The following is a 16,611-nucleotide window of genomic DNA, read 5'->3' on the forward strand; positions in this document are numbered from 1 at the left end:
AGACGCCTCTCTGGAGCTGGCACACTGCCCTGTCCACCACTGCCAGTCCTGGGTCTTGGGTCTGTTCAGGGACAGCTGTGGGTGAGACCCCCACCAGCTAGGTCAGCTTCCCTCAGTTCCCTGCCCAGCCAGCACACACCTGGGATGGGACAGGGCTGCTGCCTGCTTGCCCTGATGCCCCCTGCCGGGCAGCGCGGGGCGGGGTGGGGGGGTGCCTACCCAGGGCCTCTGTGGGAGGGTGGGGTGGGGCCGGGCCCGCCCACCGGGTCTACCTTCTGCCTCTAGCCCAGACCAGTTCCTCCCAGGATCCAGTATCTGGCCAGCAGGAGGCAGAAAGGTGCAGGGGCCTGGGAGCTGGCCCCGAGGTGGTGAAACACTGACCTGACCCTCCCCGGACCCACCCTTCCTTCCCCCTCCCTGGGGACGGGGTGGCAGCCCTGGGCTCCTTGCCTAATCCTGTGGCTTTGTTATCTTCATCCAGTGGCACGGCGCAGGGGACGGGCAGAGCTGGCCACCATGGCGACGCTCTTCTCCCACCCCCAGCGGCGCCCTCCCCTCTTGCGCCAGGCCATCAAGATAAGGCGCCGCAGGGTCAGAGATGTGCAGGAGCCTCTGCCCCTGAGGGCTCGGGAGGTAGGAGTGACCTCAGTGGGAGAAGAGTGGGCCTGGGTGGGGCTCTGCCATCTCTGGGTATGGGGCCCCACCTCCTGCGGGCTGCCGCTAAGGATGTGGTCCCCTCCCCTGCCCACCCCGAACCCCAGGCAGAGCTTTCTGGGTTGGCAGAGTAGGGCCTGCCATGTTTTCTCTGGGCCACCCTGGGCCTCAGGTCTGGGGATCTGAGCCCACCCCTCCCCCACCCTCTGCTCCTCCAACTCCAAAGTCACCCGCTCCCCGAGGCTGGGAGTGTCCTTGCTGTGGGTTGGGCTTTGGGGGATCAGCTGAGCAGCCCCTAGGCCTGCTTGGCATGACCCCTCGTCTCCCACCTCTGCTGCTGGGCCTCACTTCCGCCGCCGGGTGTGGAGCGGGGCGGCCGATAAGCTGTTTCCTCTGGGGAAGGAAGGGAGGTTGGGGCCGTGGTGCCGCGAGCTCACGCTGCTGGGCAGCTGAGCACCAATGGACCTGAGCTGTGGCAGGCCAGGGGACAAGGAGGGTGGCCCGGGGGCAGGACTCCCAGAAGGCTTGCTGTGGGAACAGGTGTGCGGCACTGGTGGGACTGGAGGCCGGATGCTGGGGCCCCCTCAACCCTCAGCCTGGTCCTGCTGTGAGGAGCCATTCAGGTGTAGAAGCCCTGGTCCAGGCCTCTGAGACACTTCGTTTTTTTTATCTTGTTCCCCAGATCAAGCCTCCATCCCACCACCTATCCCCTGAGGAGGTAAGAATTGGAGAGCTGGGGCGGTGAGGGGGCACAGAACGGTGCTGGGAAGCAGCTGGGCCTCACCCCCTCCCTTCCCTGTGTGTGTGGATGCCTTGTCCCAGCTTTGGGCATGTGCTGTGGGTGCCAGGGGTGGCTGGTGGGGCTCAGACCTTGTTGTGGGTGGATGGGGGTTCCCGAGGTGACCCTGCTGTGTCTCAGCGGGCCCTGCTCTACGAGGAAGCACTCTACACTGTCCTGCACCGCCTGGGTCAGCCTGAGCCCAACCATGTGGTGGAGTCCTCGGAGCTGCTGCGATACCTGCAGGAGGTGAGCCCAGCCCCCACCCCACCCGCCTTCCTGCAGCCTGGCCTTTGCAGTCTTCTCTTCCTGGCCTGGCCACTCCCATCCTGTGTCCCAAGCTTCCCATGTTCCTACCCGGCCAGGCCTTCCACATGGAGCCTGAGGAGCACCAGCAGATGCTGCAGCAGGTCCGGCAGCTCGAGGTAAGCCTGCCAGGGCCATCCTGGGCAAGGACGGGGACTGGGAAGTCCAGCTGCCTCTGAGACTCAGGCCCCACCTCTCGTCCCTCCAGAAGCCAATATTTTGTCTGAAGGCGACAGTGAAACAAGCCAAGGGCATTCTGGGCAAGGATGTCAGCGGTGAGTAAGTGACAGGGGGCCCTGAGGGCCTTCTTCCTGGCTTCTTCCTCTCCCCATCACAGCCTGCCCCAGACCTCTTGGTGGGAGCTCCCATCTCCTACACACCCCCTGGGGCTCACCTCAGAGCTGCTGGGATGGGGAGAGGCTCTCCCCACTGCCCTGGGTAGCGGGCAATAAGTACTCTCCCTGGGAGCCCAGCCCTGGCTGCCTCATCCTCCCCCTCCTCCCTAGGGTTTAGTGACCCCTACTGCCTGCTGGGCATCGAACAGGGGGTGGGCATGCCGGGGGGCAGCCCTGGGACCCGGCGTCAGCAGAAGGCCGTGGTGAGACATACCATCCCGGAGGAGCAGACCCACCGCACCCAGGTCATCACCCAGACACTCAACCCCGTCTGGGAGGAGACCTTCATCCTGTACGTGGCCCTACCCTAGCCCTCGCCTCGTCTGATCGTCTGGGACTACTCCAGGTGGTGGGAGTCAATAGGACTCCTGGCTCAGGGGAGGGGCTTGGCTTGCCCAGAGAAGGAGCCTGCTCCCAAAGCAGGGCGGACAGACAGGAGGCCAGACTGGATAGAGCAGTGGCATCGGACACATCTGGTTTGATCTGGGGGGTAGCGTGAAACCTTACCTTAAAGGAGGACGAGGTGCAGCTGGGAGAGGTGGAGGAGTCTGTAGGGAGGGACTAAGACTTGACAGTGGGTGATAAGGGAGATGGCAGCTTTGGAGGACAGGCTCAGGGCTGGGTAGACTGTGGCCTGGTCAGGGAGTCTAGCCCTCCAAGACCCTCAGCCATGCCCTTTTCTCCCTACAGAGAGTTTGAGGACATAAGCAATGCCAGCTTTCATCTGGACATGTGGTGAGGGGCGTGTCCTGCCCGTAGGGGTGGGGAAGAGGAGGGGGTTGGGGGTGAGGGTTGCAGAGGTTCCTCCTAAAGGGGTCAGGGGCTCCCAGGACACCCTCCTTGCCTCTCGCTCAAGCCTTTGCCCCACCAGGGACCTGGACTCCGTGGAGTCTGTCAGACAGAAGCTCGGGGAGCTCACAGATCTGCATGGGCTGCGAAGGTGAGAGCTAGGGGGTTCCTGGGGAGGGGCTGGGGCCCCTCTACCCTCCCCGGCACATGCGCACTGGTGCTGCGCTGCAGGATCTGCAGATGGAGGCTGGCTCCCAGCCTGACCCCTTCAGGCTCATGTCTCATCTCCCTCATGGGACCCTGCCTGGAACAGGATCTTTAAGGAGGCTCGGAAGGACAAAGGCCAGGACGACTTTCTGGGGAACGTGGTTTTGAGACTACAGGTGAGTCAGATAGGGAAAGGTTCCCAGGAGAGAGGCGGAAAGGGGGTTATGAGGGGTCCAAGGAAGTGGTTCCAGGTCTGCACCAAGCAGAGCCGGGGGTCTGCCTCCCATTGCCTCCCCTGCCCCTGACTGTGTGAGGCTCCTGTTGCTCCTGGGCATGGGCATCTCCTGCCTGCCTGGCCTCCCAGGACCTGCGCTGCCGGGAGGATCAGTGGTACCCTCTGGAGCCTTGCACGGAAACGTACCCAGACCGCGGTCAGTGTCACCTCCAGTTCCAGTTCATTCACAAGCGGGTAGGTGGCCCGGCTGGGTTGGGAGGATGGGCTGCACCAGGCGTGGGGTCCTCTGTTCACAGCCATGCTGGTCCCCCTGCAGAGAGCCACCACGGCCAGCCGCTCCCAGCCCAGCTACACAGTGCACCTCCACCTGCTGCAGCAGCTCGTGTCCCACGAGGTCACCCAGCACCAGGTAGTGCCCTCCTAGGGCTGGGCAGGGCCAGGGTCTGCCTGCCAGGTCTTGACACCCTTCTACCTGTCCCTCTAGGCAGGCAGTACCTCCTGGGATGGGTTGCTGAGTCCACAGGCTGCCACCATCCTCTTCCTCCATGCCACGCAGAAGGACCTGTCTGACTTCCACCGGTCCATGGCGTGAGTGCATGGCCCAGCCAGAGCACCTGAGGGCTGTCTGTGCTGAACCACCCTCTCCCTCCCTGCCTGTCCTCCTCCAAGCTGACAGCCCAAAGTCTAATCCTCAAGAGATTTCTGTTTGGGGCCCAAACTGTGGGTTTTAAGTTTTGAGACACTTGCCAGCTTTTAAAAATCTGGCGATTTGCCTTGTGGATTCACATCTCCAGCTTCTCGTGAAATATTAGTCCTGGAACTGCAGGGCTGCAGTCAGTCAGAGCAGAGTAGTGCGACCTCCTCCATCCATCACTTCACTCCCTGACATCACCTGAGTCCTTCTGGGCACCTGAGTTTGCCACCCTGGGCCCAGTTTCCAGGGCCATCAAACAAATCTGTGCTCTGACGCTCCCGAATCTGTGGTGAGGGCCTGTCACGTCCCCAGAGCCACGTTAGGTTATGGGAATTCTGGGAAGGGCACACAGGAGTTCAATGCCCAGGAGAAGTAGGGGCGCAGCCTAGGGGGCTGCCAGGAGGAGGCGTGAGAGTGGATACTGCCCTGGGCCTGGCTGACAGTTGGGTTTGAGTAGGGGGTCGAAAGGAGGCTGGCGGAGGAGGGCAGCTTGTAGGACTGTGGGCAGGTGGGTACTCCTGGATAGCTGAGGGGATGTAGGTGAGGCTGGAGACTGGCGCAAGTGCTGATGGTGAGGGCCTCGTTTGCCTGTAGGGCCCCAGAAGGTAGTGCAAGTGGCCATCATGTCCCAGCGCGGGGTTACCTTCAATCACTGGTTTCCAGCCTCTGCGCGTTGATAGGATCCTCAGGAGGCTGTGGAGCAGGGGGAGGCGTTGTGTCTGCCCCCACCTGGCCAGGCTGAGGGCTTCCTGTCTGCCACAGGCAGTGGCTGGCCTACAGCCGTCTCTACCAGAGCCTGGAGTTCCCCAGCAGCTGCCTCCTGAAACCCATCACCAGCATTGAGTACCAGTGGATCCAGGGCCGGCTCAAGGCAGAGCAGGTGGGCTGGGGTAGGGCCGGGGCGCGGGGCCGGTGTGGCTCAGGGCATGACAGCAGCTCCCACCTCACGGCACCTTCCTGGCCCTGCAGCTGGAGGAGCTGGCCACCTCGTTCAACTCCCTGCTGGCCTATGGTCTCTCCCTCATCCGGAGGTTCCGGTCTGTCTTCCCCCTCTCCGTCTCCGACTCCCCAGCCCGCCTGCAGTCTCTCCTTAGGTGGGTGGGGTCAGGGACAGGGGAGCAGCTGGGGCACCTCCGGGGTGTGGAAGCCTGCTTGGAGGAGTGAGTGGGGGCTTTGGGGCAATAGGCATCTTGGACACGGCTTTCTGTCCCCACAGGGTCCTGGTGCAGATGTGCAAGATGAAGGCCTTTGGAGAACTGTGCCCCAGCAGCGCCCCACTGCCCCGCCTGGTGACCGAGGCGCTGCGGGTATGGTGCCCACGCTATGGGTGGAGAGGGCACGTGCCTGGGCCTGGCAGCCCTCCCTGCTCACTGACTCTCTGCCCGCAGACTGGCACGGTTGAATGGTTCCACCTGAAGCAGCAGCACCATCAGCCCATGGTGCAGGTGAGGGGGAGGCTGGGGCAAGGTGGTGGGTGGTGGGAGGGGGTGGCTGCCTGCCCCTCGAAGCCCTGCGCAGCTCACCTCTGTCCCTGCCAGGGTATGCTGGAGGCGGGCAAGGCCTTGCTGAGCCTGGTACAGGACGTCACTGGTGACCTACACCAGTGCCAGCGCACGTGGAACAAGATCTTCCTTAAGTGAGCAGGAGGCCGGGTTGGGAGGCAGTGCGGCAGGGGCTCAGAGTGGGGACCAGAGGAACCCCGGTGTGTGCAGCCAGGTCATGCCTGCTGCCTTTCCTCCAGTGTCCTCAAGATCGACCTCTTCTCCTTGGCCTTCCTGGAGCTGCAGTGGCTGGTGAGGCTCCCCAGGCTCTCAGCTCTCCAGGCCTCGCCCTCTGCGCTGGCTCTGGAGCTCCGCCCACCACGCCTTCCCTTCGCAGGTGGCCAAGCGGGTGCAGGACCACACGGCAGCGGTGGGCAACTCCATGTCCCCAGAGGTGGGCGAGAGTCTGTTCCAGCTCTACATCAGTGTCAAGGAGCTCTGCCAGCTGGGCCCTGTCCCCACAGAGAGGTGGGCAGCAGGCTGGCTGCGGGGAGAGAAGGGCCTGCAGCCTGCAGGGGCCCCGGCCTTCCCCGGACTGACCCTGGCTCTCCCCAGGGATGGAGTTCTGGCCCTGGATGGCTTCCACTGCTGGTTCCAGCCAGCCATCCCCTCCTGGCTGCAGAAGACGTACAATGTGGCCCTGGCACGGGTGCAGCGTGCTGTACAGATGGACAAGGTGGGGCCTGGACTAGGGCTGAATCCCAGCTTTGGGAATGTGGCTTGGGGCTCTGCGGGACCTTTAGCGTGTGCAGAAGAGGGTGACTGGCCTTGAGTGGTCCTCTTGGGGCCAGTTGTGTGCAAACCACGGCCTCCTGTTATCCTCAGGGTAAACTATGGGTTCCCTTTACAGGCTGATCTTTGCAGCCTGGTGTTGGGGGCTGGGCAGAGCCTTGCTTGTTCACCTTGTAGCCCCCTGCCCAGCTCTGTGCTTGCTGGTGGTAGGGTCTCTGGATGCTTGAGGATGGAAGGAGGGAGGGAGGGGCATGGATTTGGCAAGCCCTGAGCCCTCCTTTCTGCATTCTCCCCCATCTCCCAGCTGGTGCCCCTGGGTGAATTGACCAAGCATAGCACATCAGCTGTGGATCTGTCCACCTGCTTCGCCCAGATCAGCCACACTGCCCGGCAGCTGGACTGGCCCAACCCAGAGGAGGCCTTCATGATCACTGTCAAGTTCGTGGAGGTGCAGCCTCATTCCCACCCCACCACTTCAGCCAAGTTCTCACCCTAGCAGCCTCCAAAGGCCTATGTCCTAAATCCCCCAAGAAACTGAGATTTCTGTGCCTCCCCTATTGGCCACTCCTGGGACCCCCCTCCAATGGTCATTCCCTCCCTATCCCAGGACACCTGTCGGCTGGCCCTGGTGTACTGCAGCCTTATAAAAGCCCGGGCCCGTGAGCTCTCTGCAGGCCAGAAGGACCAAGGCCAGGCGGCCAACATGGTGAGGGCCAGAGCTGGGGGCTGGGACCAGGCCGGGGTGGGATGCAGCCTGCAGTCCTGGCACTGTTCAGGAAGCTCTGCATCCTTGTGCCCGTGCCTGCCTGCAGCTGTGTGTGGTGGTGAATGACATGGAGCAGCTGCGGCTGGTGATTGGCAAACTGCCCACCCAGCTGGCATGGGAGGCGCTGGAGCAGCGCGTGGGTGCTGTGCTGGAGGAGGGGCAGCTGCAGAACACGCTGCACGCCCAGCTGCAGGGCGCACTGGCTGGGCTGGGCCACGAGATCCGCACTGGCGTCCGGACCTTGGCTGAGCAGGTTTGAACCACAGTGACCCCACCCCACCCATCCTCAGCCTGTAGTCCCCTCAGTGGGACTTGGGCCAATATCTAGCCTCCTCTTCTGCCTGAACCTGAACTCAGGCCCTAAACAACCTCTCTTGACTCTTGACTCACACCCTGGCTTCCTTCCTACCATTTTGTGTCTCCAGCTGGAGGTGGGCATTGCCAAGCACATCCAGAAACTCGTGGGCATCAAGGAGTCCGTCCTGCCTGAGGATGTGAGTGGCCCTCCCTGCTCGCTGACCTTTGCCAACTCTGTGGGTCTGGGATTGCCAAGGGGCTTAGGGTAGGCAGGGGGCTGAGGGCCATGGGGTGTCAGAGACAAGTCCCCCAGACTTAGGCAAGAAATGTTCCCTCCTGAGCCTTGGTTTTCTCCTTGGATGCTAACAGGGTAGAGTTGGGTCACTCCACGGCCTCTCCCAGCACTGACAGTCGGTGTGGGGGCTGCACTGGGGGAGGCTTGGGCTTTGCAGCCAAGCAGACCTGGGCCTGCATCCTTCTCAGCTGCCTGCTAGCGTAGCTGTCCTGGTTACACAGGCCAGCTGATTTCAGTTTCCTCCTCTGTCAGCGGGCATAGCGATGTACACCTTTGATTGTTTGGGAGAATGTTACTGGTAAATTAATCAACTGTTTAAGCATCTACATTGTCCTAGGTATTGATTTAGACACTGGGGGTTTATATCAATGAATACCCGTGACAAAAACCCCTGCTTTCCTAGAGTTTACATTCTAGTAGGGGATGTGGAAAAAGAGCTAAGCATATGTAACTAGAACTATAGCTGTAACTGGAACTATATGAAAATGTGTGTGTGTATGAACATATATGTGTATATGAACTTATATATGTACATACATACACATATGGTATGTTAGATAATCATAACCACTGAAAAGAAAAATAAAACACACAAAGGAGTGGAAAGGGTGAGAGGGCTGTATTTTTAGATAGTGGCCAGAGAAGGCCTTAGTCCGAGGGTGACAGCTGAGTCAAGATCTAAAGGAAGCAGGAGGAGCCATGAGAATTGCTCCAGGAGGGGACAGCATGGGCAAAGGCCCTGAGGCAGATCCATGCCTGGCAGGGGTCAGCTCCTCAGACATTCCAAAGATGCTCACAGAAGCTCCTGGCCCTGTTTCCTCCCCTGGTCAGGGCAAGGAGGTGGGGGTGGGACCAGAATGGGCCAGAGCCAGATGTGCTGCCGCCTCTCCCCAGGCCATTCTGCCCCTGATGAAGTTCCTGGAGGTGGAGCTCCACTACATGAACACCAACTTGGTGAAGGAGAACTTCAGCAGGTCTGCAGCAGCCTCCTGCCCCACGGTGCCCCACCTGCCCCACGGTGCCCCACCTGCTCCACTTCTCCTCCCAGCCACCCCTTCTTCCCGGCCTCAGCATCCATCCTTGGGTTGGGGGGATGCTACCAGCCTCTCAGATTCTCACTCCCAGGGACAGGGTGCTGATGACCTCAGAAGCCTGTCCATTTCACCAGAGGCTGAGCTGAAACCTGCCTGTCCTCTCTCTCTTAGCCCTGAGCCGTCTCTGGGAGACTGCAGCTCTGCCCTCCCTAACATTATAGGCAGCTGCTATTCCTCTCCCACCATCCAGGGCACCTTTTAGTTAGGGTCTCTCTTAAAGCAGGGCCCAGCACACTGGGCAGCAGAGGGCAGAGGTCAAGGGCTTGGGCTCTCAATAACCTGGATTCAGACTCCAGCTTCACTGCTGGCTGCTTGGTGGGTGGCCTGGAGCAGATTCCTCAAGGTTTCTGTGCAGATGATCGTAGTTCTGGCCTCTGATGAGGACTAAATGAGTCACTTGAAGTGCTGAGAGCAGTGCCTGCTACAAAGGAAGTGGTCGATGACTGCGAGCTGCCATGAGAATGGTGGCAGTGACAATGGCCCCTGATGACAGGGCCACCATGTGGGCTCTGGGCCCCAGAAGGCTGCAGGCCCTGGCCAGAGTTCTACTCCACTCCCACTGGGGCAGCGGGGCCGTGGGAGCCCACGTTCTTTATTTGCTAGGCCAGAGTATGCCGTTTGTTCAGCTCTGACTTTCACACAAAACAGCTTAATCTCCACTAAGATAGGAGCTTTACGAACCACTTCCTCAGAAACTGTTAGAACAGAGTCTGGTGCATGATGGACACTTCAGCTGCTCATTACAGTTGACTAAATTAACTGCCTCTAATGTAGACCGTCCCTGTTCTTTTTTTTTTCTGTTTTTTTCTCTCTTTTCTTTTTTCTAGACTGTCCCTATTCTTAATCACACAGCACACGTTTTTGTACTTACCTGCCTGCCTCTGACAAGTGACATCTCAGTTACATGAGGAGTTACTAGGATGAACTGTGGCTTGGTTGTTACTACAGGTTTTATGTGCTTATCCCTGCTGTGTGCTGAGACCCTATTCATTTTGGCCGCTCCCATCTTGACTTATAATTCTGTCATTGGGGGACCACAGCCCTTGTCCCTTCTGCCCCTTTGTTTCTTGGGGTTTGTTAATCCTACTGAGAAGGCTTCTTCACTAGGTTGGGAGACATGTTGCCTAGGACTGAGCCTGTCTGCTCCATCCCCTGCCCTCCTTCCCTCAGGAGACCAGCCCTCCCTCCCTCCCCTGCCTGCCTGCCTGCAGCCCTGGCCCAGTACCCCTGGTGTGGGGATGGGGAGGAGCTGGGGGCAGGGGTGGTGTGTGTTGGGGGTGGGCCTGGGTCCAATGAGGCCTCCTCTTTCTCAAGAGCATCTCCACTTCCTCTTCTGTCCCCCTGTCCTATGTCTGGCATCCCTCTGCACCTCACCCCAGCCTTCTGACCCTGCTCTGGACCCACACGCTCACGGTGCTGGCAGAGGTGGCTGCCTCCCAGCGGAGCTGCCCCTTGGCCTCTAGCAGGCTGAAGATTGCACTACAGGTAATAATACAGTGACAACAATGACAACCCTGGTGGGAGAGTGCCTGGGGTCACCTCTGATGTCTTACCCCCTAGAACCTGGAGATCTCCTTCTACGCTGAGGGCTGTGGCCTGCCGCCTGAGGCCCTGCACACGGCCACCTTCCAGGTAGGGGCCTTTTGGTGAGCTGGTGGCATGGGGAACCTGCCTTCCTGTGCTCACCTGTGTCAGAGACCAGCTACATCATTTATAGAGCCCAGCACAAATTTAAAATGTGGGCCCCTTTAAAAAATAATAATTGAAAAAGTTAAGATGGCAACAGCAGAGCATTAAACCATTTGTTTCTTCTGAACACGGTGGGCAGGGGTGGGGAGAGGGGAGGGCGGGGGCGGCTGTGAGACACCTGTGAAGCGCACCCTGTCCGTGCAGGCAGTCCTGCCTTTGGTCCCACAGAGCCCAGTGCTTTCCCCAGCAAATGGACATCTCCCCCCTTGGTTGCCAGCTTCTGAAGGGCAGCACTGGGCTGTGGCTGAGTGTGACAGTTCTGGTGACCCCTCAGCTGTGCCCCATCCCCAGGCTCTGCAGAGGAACCTGGAGCTGCAGGCGGCCTCCAGCCGGGAGCTCATCCAGAAGTACTTCTGCAGCCGCATCCAGCAGCAGGTGAGGCTCCCTCGGCTGCGCTCACTGCACCCAGAGCCCCGCCCGCCCAGTCTGCCCCAGCTGACGCTGCCCCTGCGCCCCACCCCCAGGCAGAAACCACCTCAGAGGAGCTTGGGGCCATCACGATCAAGGCCTCTTACCGCGCCTCTGAGCAGAAGCTGCGTGTGGAGCTGCTCAGTGCCTCCAGCCTGCTGCCCCTGGACTCCAACGGTGAGTGGAGGCTGCCCTCTTCTGGTCCCGTGAGTCCTTTCCAGCAGAGGCACTGGGCGCTTCCTCGAGGTTACTGGGAGGGGCCGGTGCTGCCAAGCGGGGCGCAGTTGCGTGGAGTGGCAACTGGATATCCTTAACCAAGGCCCCCTCGCCGGCCATTTGCCAGGCTCCAGCGACCCCTTTGTCCAGCTGACCTTGGAGCCCAGGCATGAGTTCCCTGAGCTGGCCCCCCGGGAGACGCAAAAGCACAAGAAGGACCTTCACCCGCTGTTTGATGAGACCTTTGAATTGTGAGTGGTCCCCATGCTCGCCACTCTTCCCCCGCCCTGGACCCGCCGCTCGTCCTCCCTGCTGGGGCCAAGGGGCTCCCCTGAGATGACTGGGTTCCAGGGAGGGGGCACTTGGGACAAGAGTTTGTTGGCACAGGCCTCAAACCTGCTCCCTTGCGGGACTGTTGTTGGGGGAAGACTCTTCCCACATGTTTGACTGAGAGGCTTCCTGTCCCTGAGGTCCTCTGTTCCCCAAGACAGACAGGCCCGGGTACACAGGGCCCCCTGGTTTAAAGCATCAGCCCACAGTCACAGCAGGCATCATAGCATGCGCCCAGATGCACCAGGCTGAGTGAGAGCTGACTTTGCAAACCTAATCCCACCTGTCTGCGGCCTTTCTCCCAGCCCTGGCCTGTCCTCAAGAACCAGGGGTGAGCCCGTGTGAGGGCAGGTGGCAGTGGCAGTGTGTGGGGCAGGCAGCTGAGCCCAACTCTGTCCCCTGCCCAGCCTGGTGCCTGCGGAGCCATGCCAGAAGGACGGGGCGTGCCTCATGCTCACGGTGCTGGACCATGACACCCTGGGGGCCGACGACCTGGAAGGGGAGGCCTTCCTGCCGCTGCAGGCGGTGCCGGGCCTGACGGGGACTGAGGAGCCTGGCGAGGTGCCTCAGACCCGCCTGCCCCTGACCTATCCTGCACCCAACGGTAGGCCTGGGCCCTAGGGCAGGGCAGAGGCTGTGAGGCTTGGCGGGGGGGGGGGGGTGCCTGGCCCAGCACTGGGGATGCAGGAGAGAGGCAGCCTGTGAAGGCTCAGGGACCCCCAGGGAGCTGAAGTTGGGGTCAGAGGAAAGCCTCCTTGGAGGTGGAACCTGTGGCTTGTGTTGCATCTAATCGAGGGACCAGGGATATGTAAACCAGGCCAAGTGTATGTGAATGTGCCTCTCCCTGGTCGGGGAAGGTCACCAAGTTTTCCTGGGGAGAGGGGCCATCTCTCTGCCCGGGGGCACATCTGTACAGAGCGCTCGCTCCCCAAGCTTGGTGTGAGGTGGACTGTCTGTCTTGTGTTTGAGCACTGATGTTGGGTCAGCCCTCAACCCTTGACACATAGGAACTCTTTCAGTCCTCACAACCCCCCAGTGGGGGAAAGCGGCGTTCTAATCTACAGATGAGTAAACTGAGGCACAAAGTGGTTAACTAGCCAGCCTAAGGTTCTCATATGAAAAGGCAATAATACTAACCTGAGCTGCATCTCAGCCTCTTGCTCTGCAGCGGGGTCCAAGTGCCTGGGACCAGCGCGGCTGCGCCGGGGGTGGCGAGCCTGTCTTGTCTGTCAGGCTGTCTTGTGAGCTTGGCTGGTGTGGGTCTGTTGCTAGTTTCTGGAGAATGGGACAATGCTGTAGCTCTTGCCACTCCACAGGCACTGCCTCTTCCCCACCCTGACCCCCCCCAAATGCCTCTCTTCGCAGGGGACCCAGTCCTGCAGCTGCTGGAGAGCCGGCGGGGTGACCGCGAGGCCCAGGCGCTGGTGAGGCTGCGGCGGCAGCGCGCCAAGCAGGCCTCCCAGCACGCCCTGCGGCCAGGGCCGTAGCAGTGGAGGTTGGGCCCCAGCAGGGACAGGCTTTCCTGGGAAGCCTGGGTTCTCCCCATCCCAGTGTTGCCCTCCTGTCTGGCCTAACACTCTGTAAGGGCCCTGAAGTCTGAGGAGCCCCAGCATATGGGGCTCCTGTTGCCAGAGTTGGGGCCCACTGTGATGGGGCCCCATTCGCAGTATTTATGCTCCCCCCCTCCTCTCAGCCCTGGCCTCAGCATTCTCTGCCAAATCCAGCCTCAGGGGGAAGGGAGACAGCTGTCTGCACTCCTTGCCCCTGCTACCTTTTAGGGAAAAGCTGCTTTAGCAGAGCAGGGTCTCAGCCCTCTGTCTTCTGGCAGGACTAGTCCAGCCACTGGGGCTGGGGGCCAGGCTCCTTGGGCCTGTTCTTCAGCAACCATAATCAAGGAAGCCAGGGTCCTCTCCTGTGGGGGCTGCCAGCACCCGCCAGGGCTAAGGAGCCTAGAGCCAGGGGCCTTCTAGCTGTGAAGGGGGTGAGAACTGGTGAGCAGTGGGGCTGGAAGCTGGCACAGAAGGGCGAAAACACAAAGGACAGTTTGGCGAGCTGTGTCTGCTGAGGACACCTCCTTGGGACAGTCCCTGCCACCTAGAAACTTTCTGAGCAAAAATAAAAAAATTAATAATCCATTGTCCTGCTAGAAAACATACTGTTGGACTGCAGTGGGGCCCAGGTTACGGTCAGGCCGTGCAAACCTTCACCTCAGCGTTCAGGAGACCTTGCGCTGCCCTGACTCTGGGGCCTGGCCCACCCCAACTCCCCTACGTTACAGAGCAGGGAGGTAACTGATGTGGCAGCAAGGGCTGGGGCAACTGGCATCACTGGTATTTTGGCCAAAAGCTTCGGACAAAACCCTACCAGATACATCAGGTTCTGTGGTCACTGCCCAGCACAGGAGTCTGGCACTCTCATGGGAGCACTGTGAGCTGGGGGCCTCCCAGGGGTGCAGGCTGAGGCCAAGCAGCTGCTCTTGACAGCAGGGCTTAGAGGAATGGGGCCCCAGACCTGCCTGGGGTAGAGGGAGGGCCCACATGTTGGGAGTAGGAGCCTGAGGCTCAGCTGTCTGTCAAGTTGTGTGACCTTGGTTGAGTCACTAAACCTCTGAGCCTGCACAGGCTGGTGTGGGAGGTGAGATAAGACCATCGTTTCAGCTCTGCTCCTCTGAGACCCATACAGAGAGCCCACTAGAGTGTGTGTTCACACCCACCTAACAGGCCAGCTAAGAATAAGGGAAGGGAGGGGGCAGGCCCACTTTTCTTTAAATGTTTTTGTGAGAAGGCAGTCTGTTCCCCTGAGAAACTACTGGGGGTCTTGTTGTCTCTTGGAAAACAAGTAAAAACCAGTTGCATCTGACGATGGAGCCCTGAAGAATCCTAGGGCCTGGGAGGCCCGTGTCCGAGAACACTCAGCTCTGTCTAGGAGCCTGAAGCAGCCTTTGGGCTTGGATGGGCCCAGGGAGCCTCAAGGCCTCTTCAGCTACATAGCCCCCACCAGGTGGGGGACGAGCTGCTTCCATGGCTGAAACCTGGGCTGGGACAGCCGAGCTGGGAGCCGGCCCACCTCATTGTTCAAGGCCCTCATTTGGAGCCCCACTCTCCCTGACCCCCATGTAAACAAGCTACTACTGCAAGTTCGTATTTTATTTCCAATATGTTCGGAGCTTTGATTTTTGCATTTTTGTAAAAAAGTTTTCACTTAATTCATTGAAAGCCCTTTCGTGCTGAGCCCAAGGGGGCACCTGGGCCGGGCTAGACCCTTTACAGCCCTCTTGCTCCCACCCCAGACCCCCAGTGCTGGGAGCGGGGTGGCTTCCCTCTGCCCTCCCGCCCCCATTGCATCTCTCTGTACAGAACAATTTTTAAAATGGAAGCTAAGACACAATATACATTGGACAGGCACGCACACACATGCACACGGGCGTCCGCTCCACACGGGCAGGACGTCAGCTGCACTCAGAGAGCACCAAGGAATGCATATGGAGCCCCTCCTGGCGAGGAGGGCAGAGCCTGAGCCCCGCCTTGGTCCTCACAGTCCGCAGCTCCTCCCACCTATTGCCCTGCTAGCTGCCAGAGGGAGGGGGGACAGCACGGAAGGCCGTGCAGGAGGAGGACAGCTGAGGGCAGCTGGGGATGATGGATAGGGCAGTGCCAGCCTGGTAGGTGGCCCTCGGGCCAGGGAGGCTGCTCTGGGAGCCCAGAGCGGGGTGGGGGAGGACTGGTGGACCCCCGGCCTCAGGAACCTGAGGGGTAGAACGCCTGGGCCTTGCCCCTCCAGGAGCTTCAAGGGCCCAGGGTCGGGAGTGGGGCTGGCCCCACAACTTTGGCCTGCCAGCCCCAGACTAAATAGACATTTGGTAAAACGAGGAGCTAGGCTGGCTTCAACCCCCAGCATACCCCCTCAAGCCTCACAGCTGGGAACCAGTTCTGCCCCCAGACCCTCCACACTCCTGGCTCTCACCCTGGCCTGGGGAGGTGGGATGACAGGGCCCGCCCTGAAGGCTTGTCCCCTCCCCTCAGCCCCTTCTAGCTTCCACCCTTCCCTGCTCAGGCCCCAGGAAGAAGTTAAAAATAGTTAGTTCTTACATAAAAAAAGAGACAGAAACAGATTCCCTGCCAAAAGGCCAGTTGGGAGAAGAGAGGACTTTGTCTCTGCAGTGGGAAAGGTAGGGAGCGGGCAGGGGGAGGACTGCAAAATAGTTTTTTCTTTTAAAAAGTGCTTGGTAAGTCTGTTTTAAAGTGTGTGTCTATATCTATGTACAGATATACACACAGACACTGTTCACACACTGGCTGCCCACGCATACCTGCACACATACAGAATGTATACATATACATAATCATATACATATACATACATACATACATATATATATACTTTAAAAAGTCCTAGGTGAGAAGATCTGAGCCAGGCCGGGGCCAGGCCTACAGGGTCACGACTGGAGGGCATGGGCCCGGCCTGGCTGGCAGACAGGGCACTCACTGCCCTCGGCACAGAGCTCACACAGCACGGCGTGTTGGCACGGCAGCACCGCTCGGTTCTGCTCCTGACACTTAAGGCATTTCACCGACTGCATGTGGAACACGGCCTGGGGGAGAGGGACAGCATGGTCACTGGTCTGGCCCCTTGTCGGACCAGGGGTTTCCCCAACTCTCACTTGAGCCCCCTTGGGATGAGGAAACTGGGGCACAGAGCTCAACCATGTGCTCACAGGCCCCAGCTGACAAGAACAGGGTTAGAGGTCAGGCTGATCATCTCAAGGCTTCTAATTTCCACTTGCAGCTGCAAGGCCGAGCGTGGGGGACTCGGAGTCCGGGCACGGGGGAGGGGCAGGGCCAGAGCTGCTCTGCAGCTCCCACCTGGATGGGCTCGTCCTCGCACAGAGGCTTCGGTTTCTTGTCTCGTTTGACCTTGTAGTGACCCTAGGTCCCCAAACGAGAACTATGGAGTCTGGAAGGACAGTGACGTGCCCCAGGTGACATGGTTACATGTGGGGCCTGGCTGCCAAATGCCCAGTGAAGGGAAGAATGCTCTTCCCCCTGTGCCATGCTCCCCTGGGGACCCAGCAGGGTACTGAGGAATGCATACAGTAGCCCTGGGGACCTAACCATTCTGGAATGTC

At 59.9% G+C, this 16,611-nt stretch overlaps 2 protein-coding genes across 4 annotated transcripts in view; one reads left to right on the forward strand and one right to left on the reverse strand.

Moving 5' to 3' along the window:
- Positions 1-276: 276 nt before the first annotated feature.
- Positions 277-13,621, forward strand: UNC13D (unc-13 homolog D). Of its 2 annotated transcripts, none has more exons than XM_032456823.1 (32): positions 277-633; positions 1,337-1,372; positions 1,574-1,681; positions 1,798-1,857; positions 1,947-2,013; positions 2,245-2,425; positions 2,824-2,868; positions 3,005-3,073; positions 3,236-3,305; positions 3,494-3,598; positions 3,681-3,773; positions 3,849-3,952; positions 4,821-4,938; positions 5,028-5,152; positions 5,275-5,365; positions 5,447-5,503; positions 5,597-5,694; positions 5,800-5,851; positions 5,937-6,067; positions 6,155-6,275; positions 6,636-6,779; positions 6,939-7,037; positions 7,144-7,350; positions 7,523-7,591; positions 8,584-8,663; positions 10,163-10,268; positions 10,344-10,415; positions 10,824-10,907; positions 10,997-11,117; positions 11,284-11,407; positions 11,894-12,090; positions 12,852-13,621. In XM_032456823.1, the coding sequence occupies exons 1-32, from the start codon at positions 517-519 to the stop codon at positions 12,971-12,973; spliced, it is 3,273 nt and encodes a 1,090-aa protein (XP_032312714.1). In that variant the 5' UTR covers positions 277-516; the 3' UTR covers positions 12,974-13,621. The 2 variants fall into 2 exon arrangements, with proteins under 2 accessions (XP_032312714.1, XP_032312716.1); XM_032456825.1 differs by lacking the exon at positions 277-633 and adding an exon at positions 981-1,194.
- A 993-nt stretch (positions 13,622-14,614) lies between these two features.
- Positions 14,615-16,611, reverse strand: part of UNK (unk zinc finger) — a 32,583-nt gene continuing 30,586 nt past the window's right edge. For both annotated transcript variants that reach the window (XM_006176461.3, XM_032456826.1), the window contains exon 16: positions 14,615-16,077. In XM_006176461.3, the coding sequence (XP_006176523.2) occupies positions 15,922-16,077 (156 nt within the window). In that variant the 3' untranslated portion in view covers positions 14,615-15,921. The remainder of the gene's footprint in view (positions 16,078-16,611) is intronic.

Source organism: Camelus ferus, chromosome 16 (assembly GCF_009834535.1).
Source record: "Camelus ferus isolate YT-003-E chromosome 16, BCGSAC_Cfer_1.0, whole genome shotgun sequence".
NCBI classification, from domain to species: domain Eukaryota; kingdom Metazoa; phylum Chordata; class Mammalia; order Artiodactyla; family Camelidae; genus Camelus; species Camelus ferus.

Excerpts from the sequence above, each read along its gene's own strand:
- UNC13D (XM_032456823.1), top strand. The coding sequence starts at position 517 with ATGGCGACGCTCTTCTCCCACCCCCAGCGGCGCCCTCCCCTCTTGCGC. Across the intron at positions 3,953-4,820 it reads GACTTCCACCGGTCCATGGC|GCAGTGGCTGGCCTACAGCC; the intron begins GTGAGTGCATGG and ends TGTCTGCCACAG. Across the intron at positions 7,592-8,583 it reads AGTCCGTCCTGCCTGAGGAT|GCCATTCTGCCCCTGATGAA; the intron begins GTGAGTGGCCCT and ends GCCTCTCCCCAG.